Source organism: Capricornis sumatraensis, chromosome 17 (genome assembly GCF_032405125.1).
Source record: "Capricornis sumatraensis isolate serow.1 chromosome 17, serow.2, whole genome shotgun sequence".
Lineage (NCBI taxonomy): Eukaryota > Metazoa > Chordata > Mammalia > Artiodactyla > Bovidae > Capricornis > Capricornis sumatraensis.
The window spans coordinates 50,478,211-50,497,411 of record NC_091085.1 but is presented as its reverse complement, the minus strand read 5'-3'; the positions used below and the strand labels follow the sequence as shown (position 1 = coordinate 50,497,411).

The following is a 19,201-nucleotide window of genomic DNA, read 5'->3' as shown; positions in this document are numbered from 1 at the left end:
CTCCATGATGCTTCTGGTTTTGTACTTGAGCCCCCGGCCCCCACCACCTTGACCAGCTTTATTTTTCTCCAAACTAGTTACCGTTATTTATCATCTATGTATCTATCTAGCTATCATCTATCCATCTATCATCTGTGTATCTGTCCATCTACAGTTCAGGCTTTCAAAGAGTTGGACACAGCTGAGCAACTGAATTGAAGTGGACCTATCTATCTAATATTTATCTTAGCTTTATGCCTCTTCTGTCCCCTGTTCTAGAATACATTTGTCCCAAGAGCTCCCTACTTATTCCACTAAAGGGTGAATCTCTAGGGCTTCTAACTGTGCCTGGGACACATAGGGACTCAACATATATTTGCTGACTGTTCACTTAATCAAAAGCTATTTCTTGATTATATTCATTATTGGGTATAGTTTTGGGCATTAGAGTACTATACAAATGTTATTCTTGTTAAAATTACTTAAATATATTATTTTTAATTTGGAAAGGGAGATGTGAAATAAGATTTTTTTTTTGGATAGGTACGTGAAATTGATTTAAACAAATTTGCTAAAAGTGAATTCTCTTTCAAGTAAAAAATCATTTTTATATGATCATTGTAGGTATAGTATCTGTTCTTTCCTTTCAACTTTTCACCCTGTCTGCCTTGTTTTTGTTTTCTAGAAAAGAGGCACAATTAGATGAAGAAGGACAGTTTCTTGTCCGAATAATTTATGATGATTCTAAAACATATGATTTGGTTGCTGCTGCAAGCAAGGTCCTCAGTAAGTTGAATGCAACTTTCTTTCTTTGGCTAAGCTGCACGTTGATGTCCAAGGGCATGCATGGTCCAAGGTCGCATTGTATAGTTGCACAGGTTGTGCACTGTACAACCCTGATGGGAGGACAGTCACATATAGTATTAGGCTCAGGCTACACTAAGTTGTGTTATTCTTTTTACAAACCTTTTAGAGAATAGAGGAGCTCTCTGCCCCTCCCCACAAAAAGCCATGCATTGAGGAAGCAAAAAATTGTTGATACTTAATGTAATAAGTTAATAATGTAATAATAACTTAATGTTGCAGTGTCAACATCACAGTAATTACAAAAATGTATTATGTAGAAAATCTTATCTCCAAATCTCTTTTGTGATCACAAGTTTTGTTAGGTAATGGTAAAAGAAACAAGAAACTGAGATCTACATGAGGCAAAACTCATGCAAAGAAGGCAAAGTAGAAAAAAAAATGCTTCATTGGAAAAAAGTTGTTCTCAAAGTAGTATCTATTATCACTGTAGTACTTAATTTATAGTGAGGCTACAGTTTGCATAGACTAGATGGATGCTTTTTAGCTTTGTCAAAATAGCTAGAAGAGAAAAGGCTACCTTTTTTAAAATACAAGAATTATCATAAAAGTATGGTAAATTGTTAATAAGAAAAATATCCAGCATCACTAGTAATCAAAATTGACACAAATGTGAAATAATTTTTATATAAGTTTGGCAATTAAAAAATTAAAAATCTAGTGTAGTCAAGGGTAGAGTTAAAGGGGAAATCATACACATTTTAAATCTGATGGGAAAATAAACTGTTTTGGAGAATAATTTTGCATCATCAGTCAAAGTCTGTTTAAAAATGTTCAAATTTTAGAAATATTTAGAAAATTTTCATAAAGAAATAGAATTATTTGCATTAAGGTGTATGTGTATTTTCATTTCAGAGTTACTTATATTTTCAAAAGTTGGAAAAGCCTGCGTTTTGAGCAAGTGGGCATTGGTGAAATGAATCGTTGCATATCTATGTTAAATAAGACTGATTAAAATTGATATTAAGAAAAATTTTAATCTTAGGAAATAACAGTAATTGAATATTAAGAAAAAGGCAGGATTTTAGGCTATATATCATTTGTAACCTGGTTATTAAATATGCATATTTTTATAAAGAAAAATGATTTTGCACCCAAATATCTGCCTGGTGGCTCAGACGGTAAAGAATCTGCCTGCCAATGTGGAAGATTTGGGTTCAATCCCTAGGTTGGGAAGATACGCTGGAGAAGAGAATGGCTTCACACTCCACTATTCTTGCCTGAGAAGTCCGTGGACAGAGGAGCCTGGCAGGCTATAGTCCATGGGGTCACAAAAAGATACAACTGAGCGACTAACACTTTCACTTTCGCTTTTCATCTTCATGTGCATTCTTGATGATTTTAAAGATCTTCCTCTTATTTTTCAGAAAAAGTAAGCTATACCTTACATACAAGTTTGAAAAAGCTCAAAATTTTGTCACAGAACCTAAGAAACTGGTTGCTTTGCTTTTAAGTACAGACTTAAACTGTTAACATGTCAAATGCCCTCTCCTCAGATTTCATTGTATTTTCCTGGCCAGATATTTTTCCTGTGATCTGTTCACTGTGCAAAGAAATTGAGGATATTAAATATTTTTGTCATGCACTTATCTTTATTCCTGCCTCTAATGATTTTCTACCTCTAATACATTTTGTTTCTGTTGTTGCCTCTCAAATCTATAAACCAGATCTCAATGCTGGAGAAATCCTCCAAATGTTTGGGAAGATGTTCTTCGTCTTCTGTCAAGAATCTGGTTATGATACAATCCTGCGTGTCCTGGGATCTAACGTCAGAGAATTTCTGCAGGTGAGCAGTTTGAGGTCCTGGTCTAAAAGTTCTGATTTTCTTATTCTCGCACGTAGGCTCTAGTGTTGTTCAGTTGGCTGGATGAGTTGGCTGCTGAAATGAAATCATAGGGGCATTTTCCCTAATTCACGTAAAATAAGAATTATTAGATGGTCTTGAGTACATTTTAGCATTTTTCCTTCATATTTTTTCTTTAATTTTTGGTTCTGACACTAAACATTCAAGTTCTAAGCTAGTGGTCTCTGAAAGACTCAACGTGTTGTGATCCATTCAACTGCTTTTTAAAAAATAAGTTTTTGTGTTAGTAGCTGTGCTTTTTTATGTATATAACCTGGGCTTGTTTTCTATTTCTAAGTCATTCTGACTTTAAGTAATTAAATAATTCATCAGTATCTGTAAAGTTCTACCTGAAGCTCATTGTTTCAGGGAAAGAGCCTGCCACCAAAACACATTTGAGAATCATTGCTCTGAGTTACATATTAGTTAATCTACTCTGGAGAGGAAAATAGGAACTCTTCCAGAGTCAGTCTCAGGTGAAGTCAAGATAAATAATATCACCAAAGGCTTTTGTTTTCTTGTTAAACTACTTAATTTTTTTCTTTTTACTAGTGAATGACAGATCAGGTGGGAGACTATTTTGGGATCAACTGTCCTATTTTAAGCACGGGCATTTTTGAGACTCTCATCTTAAAATGTGCTAACATTGAACATTATGTGGTTGTCTGTAAAGGATATTTCTAAACTGGCCGCTGAGAGCAGCCAGATCTTGCTGGAAAATGATGTCAGTGCAAGACCAGCTGAACTGGAGCCCAGCTTGGAGGGAATGTAAACGACTTTCAGTCCAGCTGCGTTATTGATTTAACAGCCAAAATAAGAACTTGAGTGTTTAATCAAAATGTCTGTTGTTTATATAGTGACATTTTTCTTATAAACTTAAAACAGCATTAAATCAAGATGGAAACCGGTTTCCAGTCTCTGCCATGGATTTACCAAACTACTGGTGTCCAAAAAAGCTGCCACTTCCAAATGAAGTTGCTGCCAGGAGATACTTAAATTAATGTTTAACAGGCTGTATTTAAATGAATTATTTTACATGGATTAAAGTTTGAGATATGGGGAGGGAGGTGGGAGAGGGGTTCAAGATTGGGAACCCATAGACATCCGTGGCGGATTCATGTTGATGTATGGCAAAACCAATACAATATTGTAAAGTAAAAAAACAAAAAAACAAAAAAACATAAATTGGACTTCACTGAAAAAAAATATTTTGAGATTTGGGGGGTTAGAATACATTCCCATTTTTAATATTTCTGTTGACTCCTGGTCACTTTCTCAACTAAGTTCCAGTTGCAGCTCCTTTCTCTTAATTTTATCGTTCTCTCTCAGTGGTCACATCTGTGCTGACAACACAATCATGCAAATAGTTTACTTTTACCTTTACTCATTGTGACTGTCTGCTAAGTGTCCAGTGGCTCAGTTGAGGACTGGCGACTCCTGGTGGTTTCTCCTGGTTCTAGAGGTGTCCTGCCTGCAGGCTTGCCTCTAGGGTAAAATGCACACTGGGCTTCAAAGAGAATGCAAATAGCTTGGGTGTGTTTAATATTTGATTACATGGTAAAATGATAATGTTTTGGGAATACTGAGTTATATAAAAATGTATCATAAACATCAATTTCACCTGGTTCTTTTTCCTTTTTAAAATGTGCCTACTAGAAAATTTAACATATATGACTGATGTTTGTGACTTGCTTTAATGGCTCCTAAAGCCTTTTATTTTCACTGGACAGCATTGTTTTAAATAGTTCTGGGTCCATTTTCATCAAAGTCAACAGGCAGTTTTAAAATTGCATGCAATTTTATTATTATTATTATTTTTTGGTGCAAGTATGAACAGTGAGGAAATTGGAAAGTTAGAATACTATAAAGTTTTCATTAATATTGTTTTTGTTTGAATTTCTTTCTGGTTTTGAAATTGAATATCTTGATGGCAAACTGGTTGTATTAACATATTGCTTTCCTGAAAAGTAGATATTTATGGTATGAGTAGGCTAATTTCAAATAAATTAAATGGACTTTTAAAAAAAAGTGCCTATGAAATAAAGCAACTGATTTTCATAAAGTTTTTTAAGGTTCTAGCTCACATATAAAAATCGACACTTTTCATTACATAAAATAATAAAACATTCTTTATGGTAGACAGCAATCCTTTGTAAAAGAGTAGGATAAACTAGGCCTTATTTTAAAGATATTTAAAAGATTTATTTGTGTCTTTCACCACTTGGTTTTAACTAATCATTAAATCCTTAGAGTCTGTTTCCTAAAAACTGAATTTTTCAGAATCCTACCACTTGTCTTCATTTCCCCTAGCCTTCCGTGGAACAGTCCACCATTTTCTACAGAATACATAGGTTTCCTCATCTCTCTGCATGACTCCTCCATCTCCTCGCCCTTCTGTAACTAGTGATTTTTCTTAAAAGCAAATATATTTCATTCCATCATTTACTTGCTTAAACCCTTCAGTGATTCCCAGTTGCTCCTTGGAAATGTAAAAAGCAATTAAAATAATTGAAACTACTTACACCCCCGTCTGTCTCTCTTCCTCTCCTGCAGCCCAGCCAAACAGAATTTCTTTCAGAGCATATTTTTTGCTAACTAGCTTTCTCCACCTTCTGAGCTTTTGCACCTGCTGTTCCCTTTGTCTGGACAGTCTTCCTGCTCCTTTTCACCTAGACTGATCTTCATCCTGCTGGTCAGATTACTTCTTCCGGGAAGGTTCCACTTGGAGTCAGGGAACTGACATTTCTCATGTTTTCACAGTGTGTGTATCTCCCTACCCACAGGAGTTCTCACTGTAGATCATTTCCTGTGTGGGACTGGAATGTAAATCCCATGAGGCTGGGGGTTGTGTGTAGTCCCTTAATGATAGTATCATCACAGATAATATCTGGGAATGAAAAAAACATTTTAAAAATGAATAGTTGCTGTTTATACAAAAATAGGAAGCAAATACCCCAATAGCTCAAGATTAATTCTATTAAGGGTAAAAAAAATTCGTTTTGAGTGAGACTATATAACTTTACTAAGAGATTGATTATAGATTGAAGTATGGAAGAGTAGACATACTCTAGACCAATTTCCTTTTCATATGGATATGGCAGATTACTGTTTATTAATTAATATGCAACTGACATTACTTATTTCTCTTGAAATTTTCAAAATGTTTACCCTGACATTTCCATCCGATGCTCTCAGGTAACAATAAAATAGCTACTGAAATTCTAACATGGGAGACCACTGCCCATGCCCTGGGCCGGGCACCTCTGTTCACTTGCATCCTTCTAGGGGGCCTTCCTTGGGGGTGTCTCTCCCAGCCTCTCAGTTGGATACATTATTAAGAACTACTGTATTAAAATACATATTTTCTGCTTTTCTTGAAATAATTTTTATGTTTTCTGAGTACCAGGCATAGTATATAATGGGCGATCAGTAAAGAGTCTTTGAATGATAGAATTAGTTAATTCTGAGTTATATGTATATATATATTTTATTTGGCCATTAATAGGCTATTTTATCTGGTTAATAACACTATTCCTTTATAAAAATTTTATAATCAAGTATATGCTGTGTAGATAATATCTGTAGTTCATTCCAGAAAAATATTTGTTTCTCATTTAGCTTTTGTCGTTTCCTTTGATTCGTGTATTTAAACAATTTGACAATTTAAACAGCTTAAATAATGGACAATTCTCCTTTGAAAGGTTTTGCTGCCAATATAAAATTCCTGGTTCTGTTTACCCAATCTCCCTTGTGTTTTCAAAGTCAATTTAAGAATTTTTACATCATGCCTATTTTTAATCTACCTCAAGACTTTCACAAAAAATAGCTAAAAATTCTAAGTAGGTAAAGTAATAAAATATAAGAAACATTTTTATAGGAAGCTTTTTAGAAAATTACTCTTCTCTATACATTACACAATTTGGAATTGATTTTTCCTAAATGTTCTGTGAAACCATCAGTTTGAGGACTGTTGATAAAAATAGATAATCCTTGCAATTAATTATTATCCTTTTCCTGATGTAGTAACCAGAAATATGATTTATTATAAAAAGATAAAAAAAAGTAGAGAGACATTTTGATTTAGGTTTTTGGATTTTATAGATTTTTTTTCTGGATTTCTTGTCTTAAAGGTTAGACTGTATTTCACAAGAATTTTTTTCTCTATTTTGCCACTTTCTTATTCTGAATTAGGAATAAAATGTGGTTTCATGCTGCTTCTGTAGTAAATTTCTATGTGAAACTTCTAGTGTATTGGTTAAAATAGTGCAGAGAATATATCAGATTTGAAAGTTCAATAAAATGCTGGTAAGGAATGTCCAATCTGATGGTATTCCACTTTAATCCATGCTCACCTTGGCTTTTGATATCCTATTGCATTATTGCAGGCTATCTTTTCCCAAAATTGCTGCAATATGATTGTACTTCTCCCCCATGAAAAGTTAGAGCTCGCCCATGTTCCCTATGACAAGGTAGAGCTCCCATCCCTTGGATCTGGGGTGACTTTAGTGATTATTTGATCAGAAGAGTATAGCAGAAGGAACATTCTTAATACTTCCTAGGCTAGTTCATAAGAACTCTTGAAATTCCCATGAGTATCTTGAAGCACTTGCTCTTGGGATGTTCCCTGGAGGTACCCACCATGAAATGAGATGCTTCAACCACAGCAGCGGTGCTGCTGGCTGAGCCCTCGGGTGTCTGGGTGACCCATCTTGGGAATCAGCCTGGTGGAGCATTATAGTGACTCCATGGCAAACTTCCATGTCACTCCACTCTGAGAACTTCCCACTGAGTCCAGATAACCCATAAAAACATGAGAATAATATCATTGTGTTAAGCAAATAAGTCTGAGGTGCTTTGATATGTGGATAAATATGTGTCCATATGTACACATATTTACAGAGAGGTTGAGCTTTGATTAATCTGAGTTTGAAAAGATAAGATTGTATATGGCCTCTGGGACTGTAATCCAAGTCAGTTCACAGTTGGGCTACTGATCCACTTTCAGTGGTGTTATGTTATTTTCATGTAAGATATTCTTCACCTCCTCAGTAATTTTACAGACATAAAATGAAGCTAGGTGAGTGTGGAAGGCTGTCAAGTTGACTACTGAAAAATAAAGGAGTTATATATAATCTTAGAGGCCAGTTAGGATTTAAATTATGAACCTGCTTAAATAGCATAGGAATCTCAGTAGAAAAGCAAGCCAATACTCTCCAATCATTAGCTGGAAACCTCAGCTTCTTCCACTTTTACTGTGGGTTTGGGGCTGTTTCACTCACTCTCCCAATTCATATATATCAGAGTCTTCTGCCAGGGCCTGTGTTCAGCCTGTAATGGGATTTCCTTAAATCTGTGTTGGCTCCAGGTTTTGGCTTCTAACAGACAACACTGTAATTTGGCCAGCCTGCTAGGAGCAATCTGGGATTGATGGCCCATCTAAAATTCTTAAATGTTTGTGCAAAGTGTTATTTTGGGAAAGCTGAGGTTTTTTCCTGAACAGCTGTGAAATTCTAATACTTCCCTAAATTATTTATAATATTTTTTAGAAAAAAATGCACCATTCATTTTATTTTTAACTTTTGAATTTCAAAAGGAACTTTTCTCAACATCCACATGCCAGTTTCTGTAATCTGTATCTACTTGAAGAACATGCAGAATGTGAGAGCCAAGAGGTGAGTTTAATCAGTGTCTTACTGAGGACTATGGCCGGGGAGACAGCGTTTCAGGAGCCTCTGAGAAACTATCCCAAAGACCTGAGGGTGGAAGTCAGTGTGTGTGTGATATTGGCAGAGAGGGGCATGCAGTCAATCACACATCTCCGTACAAAGCTGCTGCTGGTCACAAAGAGCAGGTATCATAGTTAATGTTTTTAGTGATTCTCTAAGTGTGGAAGATGCAAGAAGCCAGGTTCATGAAAATTTTCTTCTGAAAATATCTGAGGGCCTGTTCTAGCAGTTCCCCTCATTCTTCATCCTCATCCTGACTTCTTTCTGGGGGGTGTTGAAGGTCAGCGGCTACAAGGGCTCAGGGACTAAATTCTTATAGAACACAGTGGCAAGTGGCATTCCTTAATTGGCACCTGAAATTTTAAAATTTGATAAGTTAGAATTTTTAAAGGAAGATAATATTTTGGAATTTTAAGAATTTTTCTTTGAATAATGTATATATTTTCACAGTTTTGCAAAATACAGTCAAATGAATATAAACAAAAATTTTTAACATGAATTTAAAAGCAGTATAATAAGTGAAATAGTTTACACAGGTAATTTTATGACTATTTTCATTTTTTTATTTGATTAAAATTTCTCTCCAGATGATAGTAATAATAGGTAGTTTTAAAAATACTGTTTAAATAATTTTAGTGACTCAAGTATAATTTCTTTTTAAATAAATCCTTTTGTTAAGTTGATTCAGTCATGTCAGACATTGTGAACCCATGGACTGTAGCCCACCATGCGCCATGGAATTTTCCCAGCATGAATACTGGAGTGGGTTGCCTTGCCCTCCTCCAGGAGATCTTCCTGACCCAGGGATCAAACCTGTGACTGTTACATCTTCGGTACTGGCAGGCAAGTTCTTTACCATTAGCGCCACCTTTACATTATTTATTTTAGAAGAGAGTCTCTGTATCTTTTCAGTTGGAAAGCTACTTCTCAAGGAGTTGCTTGAAGTAGAAAAGACAAAAGTATCATTAAATATTGAGTCTGACTTGTTCTGACCTCATACCCCTCACACCCTGACCTTGGCGTTTCCCATCACTGGGGGTGAGTTTCTGCTTTACATAGGTCCTGCTTGCTTCAGTTTTTCACATTAAAATTCTGACATGACATCTTTCTTAAAAACTTGAAAAATGATTTTCAAATTACGTGACTTTCACAAGTAAATACTGTTGTTGGGCTTGCTTTTCAGATGTGTGAGGAATCAAAAGAAAGGAAATACCATGCCTCATTCCTTTCCTTAAGCAGAGAGAGATTTGCAATGATTGATTTTTAAGGCTTTTTCCTGATATTAAACTTTAGTAACGCTCTCAAATAACACAAATGGCTCCCTTCTCTCCATCCACTAGAATAAAGATTTATTTTAAAAATTAATTAATTTTGGGAGGGGCTGTGCTGCTTGGCTTGTGGATCTCAGTTTCCTGACCCCAGGGATTCAACCTGGGGCCACAGCAGATAAAGCCTGGAATCCTAACCACTAGGCTGAGCTTAACCATCACTAAGGGGACTCCTTAGAATAAGGATTCTTTAAAAAAATTATTTACTTGTTTATTTCTATCTTTGGCTGCTGCTGCAACAGCTTTCTTCAGTTGTGGCAAGCAGGGGCTACTCTTTTGTTGCAGTGATGGGCTTCTCATTGTAGGGGCTTCTCTTGTCGCACAGCACAGTCTCTCTAGGGCTCGTGGGCTTCCATAGTTATGGCTCACGGGCTTAGTTGCAAGTGGAATCTTCCTGGACCAGGAATTGAATGAACCCTCTCTCCTGCATTAGCAGGCAGATTCTTAACCCCTGGACCACCAGGGAAGTCCTAAGGGTTTCTGAAGACTGAAAAATCTCTTTTTTCAAAACGTCTAAGGCAAGGCCTTACTACGCCTATTTATGTGCATCATTTAGGAAGTTTTAATTAGATACCCTGGAAGCAGGGGAATAAGGTATTTAATTCTAAGAAACTTCCCTCTGTACATATATATATATAATGCTTATGTTTACCATATTAGAAAGAGAAAATTTGCACTTATTTTGAAACATTCCAAAATCTTTAAAAATATGAATCTTTGGAGTATTTCTCAAAGGACTAGTAAATCTCTTTTGTGTCCTAAATCTGTGGTTTGTACTAAATGTAGAAATTGTTTCCTAGGATGCTAGCATTAGTTTTTCTTCTATAAATGACAAACCTAGGAGACTTAGAGTAGATGAGTTCCTGAGAAACAGTTCTCTCATCTTGCATGTAGAAAAAATGGTAAAATTATATCAGAACATTAAGAGAAATGAAATGAAAACCTCAGACCAGTCTTTTAATATATTGAGGCAAAATAGATGAACAAAGCTCCTCTTATTCCCTTCCTGTTTTCTCGTGTCATAAAGCTAAGAAGAATGATGTGAAAGCATATTTGAGGTTGGCTGCACCGTTTCCTGGGAATCTACTTGTGCTGAAATACATGTGTTACCATTCAGCTCTTTTCTTTGTATACCCACCTCCCTGGTTATATTTAGAAATTGAAGAATACCAGTTTCAATATGAACTCTTGTTCTTCAGAATATATTGCTACAACCATGTGGATGAATAATTAGCTTTGTATGGATGGTATTATAAAATGTAGACAGACAAGGTTTTCTCTTGGCTATTTTGAGTGTCTTTTCTGTGACTTTTGAGGTTGCTGCAGACAGTTGGAGTCTGTGAAAAAAGCACATTTTTGGCAATACTAATGTACTCAGTTGGAAATAATTTATTTCTAATCATAAATTCTATTTTTCATGATAGATAGGCAGTGGTAATAGCTTTAATTTTGAGAGATTAAAACCCCGTAAGGGAAGCTGTAACTAAAGAAATCCCAAGAGTATTTTTATGGTTAGATACTATCTAAAGAAAATCAATATTACATTAAGTGGTGTTAAATCTTTTATGCTCCAAGAAAGCACTTTAGTTGTCCATTTAATTAACAGCAAATTCAACAAAACAGTCAGTCTCTGGAGAATTGGTTACTGCAAAGACTTAAAAGGTTAACATTTGACTTCCTGCGTTTTGGTTTCCCACTTGCTTTGACTTGATAAATTTAAGTAATGTTTTGTTATTAATACTTCAGTACCATCAATAACTTTATTTAAAGTAAATGTTAAATTAAAAGGTCTTTAGGTAATTAAATTATTTAAATTAAAATGGCTCCACATTTAGGGAGCAGTGCCAGTCCTTGTGTGACTCCTGACCTGAGTTCTGGGCTGTTCTGGCCCATCTCTCACTTTCTTTAGCATCAGTGAGGCAGAGAAAGTAAATGGTACCATGGTAACCGCCTCCTGCCGTCTGCTTAGCTGCACATAGAAATGTGCACATGTAATATGACTGAAGATGAAAAATAGATAAGTGTGAAAGTGATATGGGCATATTGACCTAAGATACACTGTATTTGAATATTTCATAGAAGAAAAAGTAGGAAAGAATTAATATGTATATTTCAAGTTAGCGTTTGACTCATTTGAAATTTTTTTCTGTAAAATGAGCCACAATCCAGTACCTGAGCCTGACTACATTAGGAAATTTCTGAAGAAACAAGAACAACAGTTCAATTTAGCAGCAACAAGCTGAATTTTGACTTTGTGGGAAACAGAGATCTGTATAAAACCCTTCTGGTGATTTCCTTTCTCACCAGATTTTTGCAGCATCAGCAGAGGGGTGTGAGGGGTCTGGCAGGGTTATGAAGAGCAGGCCTCATGTCTTCCCTTCCCAGGAAAGGATTCCCAGGGGAAGAACTTGTCATAGGAAACCCCGCTGTGTTACTTACCAAGTAAAGTGACTTGCTACTGCTGCTGCTGCTAAGTCACTTCAGTTGTGTCCGACTGCAGGACCCCATAGATGGCAGCCCAGCAGACTGCCCCGTCCCTGGGATTCTCCAGGCAAGAACACTGGAGTGGGTTGCCATTTCCTTCTCCAATGCATGAAAGTGAAAAGTGAAAGTGAAGTCACTCAGTTGTGTCTGACTCAGCAACCCTGTGGACTGCAGCCTACCAGGCTCCTCCGTCCATGGAATTTTCCAGGCAAGAGTACTGGAGTGGGTTGCCATTGCCTTCTCTGAAAGTGACTTGAGGCTTCTGTAAACTGACCATCCACAATGCCTGCCACATGGAGTTCCTTTCTCATGGCAGCAGCAGCCTCTGGCGGAGTCAGGGCCACTTGGTATTTGAGTTAAGAATTGGCCTGGCTTAATTAGAAGAGGTGTAAATTGAGGGAAGAAAACATGATCTTAGCACTAAGCGTGAATGCATTTCAAAAAGAAACCAGGGTCACCAGTTGAGGAGACAAGATGTTCATCCGAGTCAGAATGCCAGTCTCTGAGGCCTCAGCTCTCACCTGTGCTCTGCGTCTTTGGATCCTGGCTTCACTCTGAGGTGTTGCTCCCTTTCATGCACCCAAAGCCACTCTGAACATTGTTGGGTGATTTAAACCACAAACTGCTTGCAGTCAGGGACTGCGTCCTGCGGATCTGATCTAGCTCTGTACCCTGCCCCCGCCTGCACCCCACACCCTGTAAGACATGCATACACATGCTTTATACAGTGGACATGTGGTGCACATACAGTGAGTAGATGGGATGAGCATGTGGCGGGGGCCAGGCTGCAGTGCCCTGATGGAGCCACCTTGTACCATACTCGCTCCACCTCCTTTCTGATGTCTTACTGGATCCTGTTTCCCTAACCTGCCCCCTTTGCAATGTTCAGAATGCAAACCATCCTTCAGTTTTAGCCCCTCTCCAGCACCTCCTTTTCAGATGTGCTCCTTTTCTTCCCCCGAGAACACCATGCATGCTAAACCGCTGCAGTTGCGTCTGACTCTTTGTGACCTATGGATTGTAGCCCATCAGGCTCCTCTGTCCATGGGATTCTCCAGGCAAGAATACTGCAGTGGGTTGCCATACCCTCCCCCAGGGGATCTTCCCCATCCAGGGATCAAACCTGAATCTCTTATGTCTCCTGCATTGGCAGATGGGTTCTTTACCTTTAGTGCCACTTGGGATGCCCCAAGAACACCATAACAAATCTTTATTGCAAAATTGTACTTAAGTATCACATTTCTTACTGAAATCAACTCTATTATGAAATTTACAAACTATTTAAATATGAGTTTGAAATCTCTGCATACTGAGTAATACTTATATGTGAAATATATATGAAATCATATTATTTTTCCCAAACATGTTCTTTATCTTTATTTCTGGTATTTAATCCTAGTTTTAAATGCCTTTTCATTTTAAAATTGTTCTGTCTTTTTAAGAGAAAATCTGAAAATTTGATATTTTATTTCTTATTGAAAAATCATTTTCAAGCTGTAACTCAGAGGGGAAATAACTCTGAAGACAGGTCCAGCTTGCTGCCTTCTGTCAAAAAGACCCCAGCACAGAATCCTGTCCCTATATTCCCCTCTGAATTGGCCCCTTGCAGAGGTGAGAGGAGTCTGTTGGGGTATTAGATGTGCTCCTGAGGCCTTTGGTATTCTGAGATCATTTGCTTTTCCTATTCTCTTTAGCAATAACCACCAGTTGTTGATAGATTACTATTTGATCAGTGAAGTAGCTTTTTTATTGTTACAGTAACAAATTACCACATGCCTAAGTGCTTAAAAGAACACAGATTTATTATCCTATAGTTTCCTAGGTTGGAAGTCTAAAAGGGGTCTCCCTGGATTGTAATGTAGATACCAGCAGGACTGGGGTAGAGGTGGCATTTCCTTGCTTATTCGGGTGTTGGCAGAATTCAGCTCCATGTAACCACACATAGACCCGCGGACCAGTTTTCTTACTGGCTGTCACGGGGTGCTGAGCAGGTCCCCAGAGCGCCACCCCCCAAGGCCCTGCACAGGGTGTCCTGCATCTCAAATCCTGCTTCCTTCTCAGCTTTCTTCCCTCCTTATAACCAGGAAACGTTCTTGGCATCTAAGACTCAGTCACTTATGGGATTAGGCTCTGTCCACCCTGGTAATCCAGGATAATCTTCTCAACTTCCCAACCCCACTTTGCCACATGAGGTAACATATTCAGAGAGACTAGGTCTGGAAATCTTTGGGCCAACATTATTTTGCCTACTACACCTGAGCGTGCTAGTGTTTTATGTACATCATTTTAGTTCTTTCTCTTTTATCAGAGGAAATCAAGTGGTAAATTGGCCACATTATCACGAGATGACACTTGTTCAGTCGCTCAGTCGCGTCCGAATCTGCGACTCCATGGACTGCAGCATGCCAGGCTTCCCTGTCCTTCACTATCTCCCAGAGTTTGCTCAAACTCATCTCCATTGATTGGATGATGCCATGCAACCATCTCATCCTCTGTTGCCTCCTTCTCTCCCTGCCCTCAATCTTTCCCAGCACTGGGGTCTTTTCCAGTGAGTCAGCTCTTTGCATCAGGTGGCTGAAGTATTGGAGCTTCAGCTTAAGCATCAGTCCTTCCAGTGAATGCTCAGGGTAGATTTCCTTTAGGACTGACTGGTTTGATCTCCTTGCAGTCCAAGGGAATCTCAAGAGTCTTCTCCAGTACCAAAGTTCAAAAGCATTAATTCTTCGGCACTCGGCCTTCTTTATGGTTCAACACTCACATCTGAACATGACTACTGAGATGACAGTGGCATGATTTGAATCCAAGTCTGCTTGATTCTAACGCCACGTTCCCTGTGACTCCAACACTGTGCTGTGCTGTGTGTGTCTACTATATGTGTGTAGCACATACACACACACACACTAAGTTACGAACGTGCTGAAAAGCCAAGTCAAAAGTATAGTTGGCATCATTTCTTCTGGTGATCTTTAAGCAAATTTTTTTTTTTTAAATATTAGAGGGTGATACTAGATAGTGGGAATTTGGTATGTTCTGAATTAATCACAAAGCTATAAGAATAGAAAATATTTATTTGCAGATTTATTAGTTTTCCAAGACTTCAGTTCTGAAAGGTTCAGTTTCACAGGTTCGCTGTGAGGCTGTACCTTGATTGGAAACTCTGAAGAAATTAGACTGATTTAATTTCCAAAGTGATTTTAATTACTAAAATATTATTTCACAAAAGAATATACTAACATTTTCATATGCTTATAATTCTGATATAGTTTTTTGAATTAATAGTTAAGGTTTAGTATTGTTAGAGAAACAAATGGTAATATGTGATCACTTTGAGAATTCCGTACTATTTATCATAACATAAATATACAGCTGTTCAAACTCCTGTAAATATGCATATCTTTGCTTTAGCTCATAAATGTTTTTTTTTTTTTCTGCTTCAGGCATCCTTTTATATCCCCCTTGTTTGTGTACCCTTCCTTAAAATATTTCTACTGTAACAATCAAGATGTTTTTCTTTTTTTAAAATCTACTTTGTTGAAGTACAGTTGATTCACAATGTGTTAATTTCTGCTGTACAGCAAAGTGATTCTGTTATACATATATATATATTCTTTTTCATTATGGTTTATCACAGGATATTGAACATAGTTCCCTATTTTATTATATAGTAGCACTTTGTTGGTTATCCATTCTGTATATAATAATTTGCATCTGCTAATCCCAAATTCCCCATTCATCTCTCTCCCACTCTCTTCCCCCTTGTTAACCACAAATCTGTTCTCTATGTCTCTGTTTGTTTTTGTTTTGTAGGTAAGTTAGTTTGTGACATAGATTGGATTCCACATTTAAATGAAATCATGTATTTGTCTTTCTGTCTATCTTCAGTTAGTGTGACTATCTCTATGTCCATCCATGTTGCTACAAAGGCTGAGTAGTATTCCATTCCATATGTACCCCATCTTCTTCATTCATTCACACAGATGCTTTTCTTAATTGCATTACCTTAGTTTCAGGCTCTCTGGGTTCTGGCCTTGTCAGGATGCATCCAGGGAAGGGTGTGCCCTGGGAGCATTCATATGACCCGTCCATCTGCCCCTAGACTCAGCTCTGAGTCTGTCTGCTCTCTCAGCCTGCTCTCCTGAGAGTGACTGCCGCTCAGAAGCAGGATTTACTCATCACCGTTTCCTCTTCCCCGCAGAACCTTGATGCTCTGCACGACCACCTTGCTACCATCTACCCAGGCATGCGGGCACCTTCTTTTCGGTGCACTGATGCGGAGAAAGGCAAAGGACTCATCCTGCACTACTACTCAGAGAGAGAAGGGCTGCAGGATATTGTCATTGGAATCATCAAGACAGTAGCTCAGCAGATACATGGCACTGAAATAGACATGAAGGTAATGGCAATAAGGGGGGCTGCTCTGAACACAGGTGACATGTGGAGTGTTAGAAAGACTCCCAATTTGCCCTTGGACATCGCTCTTAGTGGACCTCAGCAGAGGTGTAGATCAGCCATAACAGTGGTGACACAGGCGATCTTCTACGCTTGGCCTTGGAATGCATTATACAGGAGAGTTTTCCTTGTGGGAGCAGATTTTTCTTTCCATTTATACATTGCTTAAGGCAATGAGAAATTTAATTTGCGATTCCTGGGAATCACACTTGCTGGGAAGCAGTAGAGTCCGTGACTGGCTTAGCTGCGGCTTTCAGAATACAAAAACCCATGGACACAGTCTAAAATAATATGAAGCATTATTTCACTGTTCATGGCTTCTTTGTGGATTTTTTTTGGGTCTATCCCTGAAATGTGGTTATAATGTCTCATTTTGTGAGCCAGAAGTTTCGCCTTTTTTTTTTTTTTTTTTTAATTAGACTGTTTTGTAAAAGCCCGGTCTCATACTTGCTTTGTTATTGATGATATCCACTGTTTTGAGTGATGATTTTAAGGTATTGATACAATAACTGTGCAGTAAAAGGAACCATTGTTTTTTCTATATTTCTGACCCAGAGAGTTGCTCCCAGGCAGCTGTGTTTTGTGTGTCTTCATATTTAAACACAAGAGCCATTTTTTAGTGGCCCTAAATTTGACAAAAGTGGGGAAAGGGGTACCCTATTACTGTTTAGTTTTTTCACAAATGATAACATTTTATTATAGAAAAACATCCCCAATATAGGATTTTATAAACACTGGTAGGTGAACAAGTGCAACTTTAAATATAAATACAAAGTAAAAAGGCAAAACCTACGAGCCTTTTGCTTTTTAAAGAAATGTCATGTTCTCCAGCAGAGATGGTCTCACCAGAGCACAAATGCGACTCCATCTCCTGCAGAAGCTTCAGGTTCACTTTCTGAACTGGGCCTAGTTGAACAGTTTCAAAATGACGGCAAGAAGTGGTATAAATAAATCACTGAGACTGATTCTTAACTTTCTCTTGACTTTTACTTGGAAAAGGCTCCCCATCACATTCTGACAATTTAAAGCCTGTGCTCTGATTGTGTTTATTCACAAAAGCCATCCTTCCTAGACTTACTCCACAGTATTTTCATAGACCTGGGTATATTAGTTCAAGATAGTACTGGCTGTTGCACAGCGTGCAGTAAATCCAGCTACTTTCTTCTAGTTTCCTTACCTTTTTTTTAAACTGTCATTCTTTCTTTATGGAAAGTCTAATAGTCAGTGTACTTTCTTGCATATACAGTTACATTCTAACATATGTGGGAAGCCCAAACTTTAAGTATAGTATTACACAAATAAAACTTGTAGCATTTAGGTTGATTATATTAGGAAAGTAACCTGCATATTTAATCTAGTAACGTTGCATTACATTTCAATTTTTTTTCCTTTTCTGGAGTTTCTGTTAATTCTGACATGATCCCCAGGTGCATTCTCTGTTTTCTTACAACTGGAAAGTAGGAAACATGGAACATGACGTTATCAAATCCAGAGACATTTAAAAATTAAAAACTTAGGTAAAGGATTGAAATTCATCCATGATTAGGAATCTCACTGGAAATCAATTAAAATTCAACATGCGTTTCATTTCCAACTTTGGATTCTAACACCAAACTAACGCCTCATCTTGAGTGAGGGAGCCTGTGTCAAGGGGGTTGTGAAACACTGGTCTGCTCTTGGTTTGTTAATTACTTAGCCAAGCCAAGCAAGAAACAGGTACATAGAAACTTCTGGAAAGAAACATTAACTGGTGCGCACTTGGAAACTGCAATTGCCATGGTGATTATAGAGTCTTTGCTTGGAAGGTTGACAGCAGAAGCACTCTATATACAATTCAAGCTTTTACTTAGTCGTGGTAATCACCTATAGACACTATACAATATGGGTTGTTCATTGATTCCAGTACTCCAAAATAGATGTCTAAAATATTTGTAGTTGGTATTTATATTTGGTGTATTTAGTTTTTTCAAGGGCAATGTTTTAATTTCCTGAGGTATTCTTTTTTTAATTAATTAATTTTTTATTGAAGGGTCATTGCTTTACAGAATTTTGCTGTTTTCTGTCAAACCTCAACATGAATCAGCCATAGGTATACATATATCCCCTCCCTTTTGAAACTTCCTCCCATCTCCCTCCTCATCCCACCCCTCTAGGTTGATACAGAGCCCCTATTTGAGTTTCCTGAGCCATACACCAAATCCCCATTGGCCATCTGTTTTACATATGGTACTGTAAGTTTCCATGTTACTCTCTCCATACAGCTCACCCTCTCCTCCCCTCTCCCCATGTCCATAAGTCTATTCTCTATGTCTGTTTCTCCCATTGTTGCCCTATAAATAAATTCTTCAGCACCATTTTTCTAGATTCCATATATATGTGTTAGAATATGGTATTTATCTTTCTCTTTCTGACTCACTTCACTCGGTATAATAGGTTCTAGGTTCATCCACCATCCTGAGGTATGCTTAAGTCTGTAAGTCTCGTAAGTCTGGAGCTACCAGATAATTTAACTACTTAAGAAATAGTAG

General features: G+C 37.5%; 1 protein-coding gene across 1 annotated transcript in view; it reads left to right on the top strand.

Moving 5' to 3' along the window:
* Window positions 1–19,201, top strand: part of GUCY1B1 (guanylate cyclase 1 soluble subunit beta 1) — a 52,713-nt gene that overhangs the window by 17,533 nt on the left and 15,979 nt on the right. Inside the window, exons 3-5 of the mRNA XM_068989533.1 lie at window positions 665–765; window positions 2,511–2,629; window positions 16,420–16,617. Of these exons, the coding sequence (XP_068845634.1) occupies window positions 665–765; window positions 2,511–2,629; window positions 16,420–16,617 (418 nt within the window). The remainder of the gene's footprint in view (window positions 1–664; window positions 766–2,510; window positions 2,630–16,419; window positions 16,618–19,201) is intronic.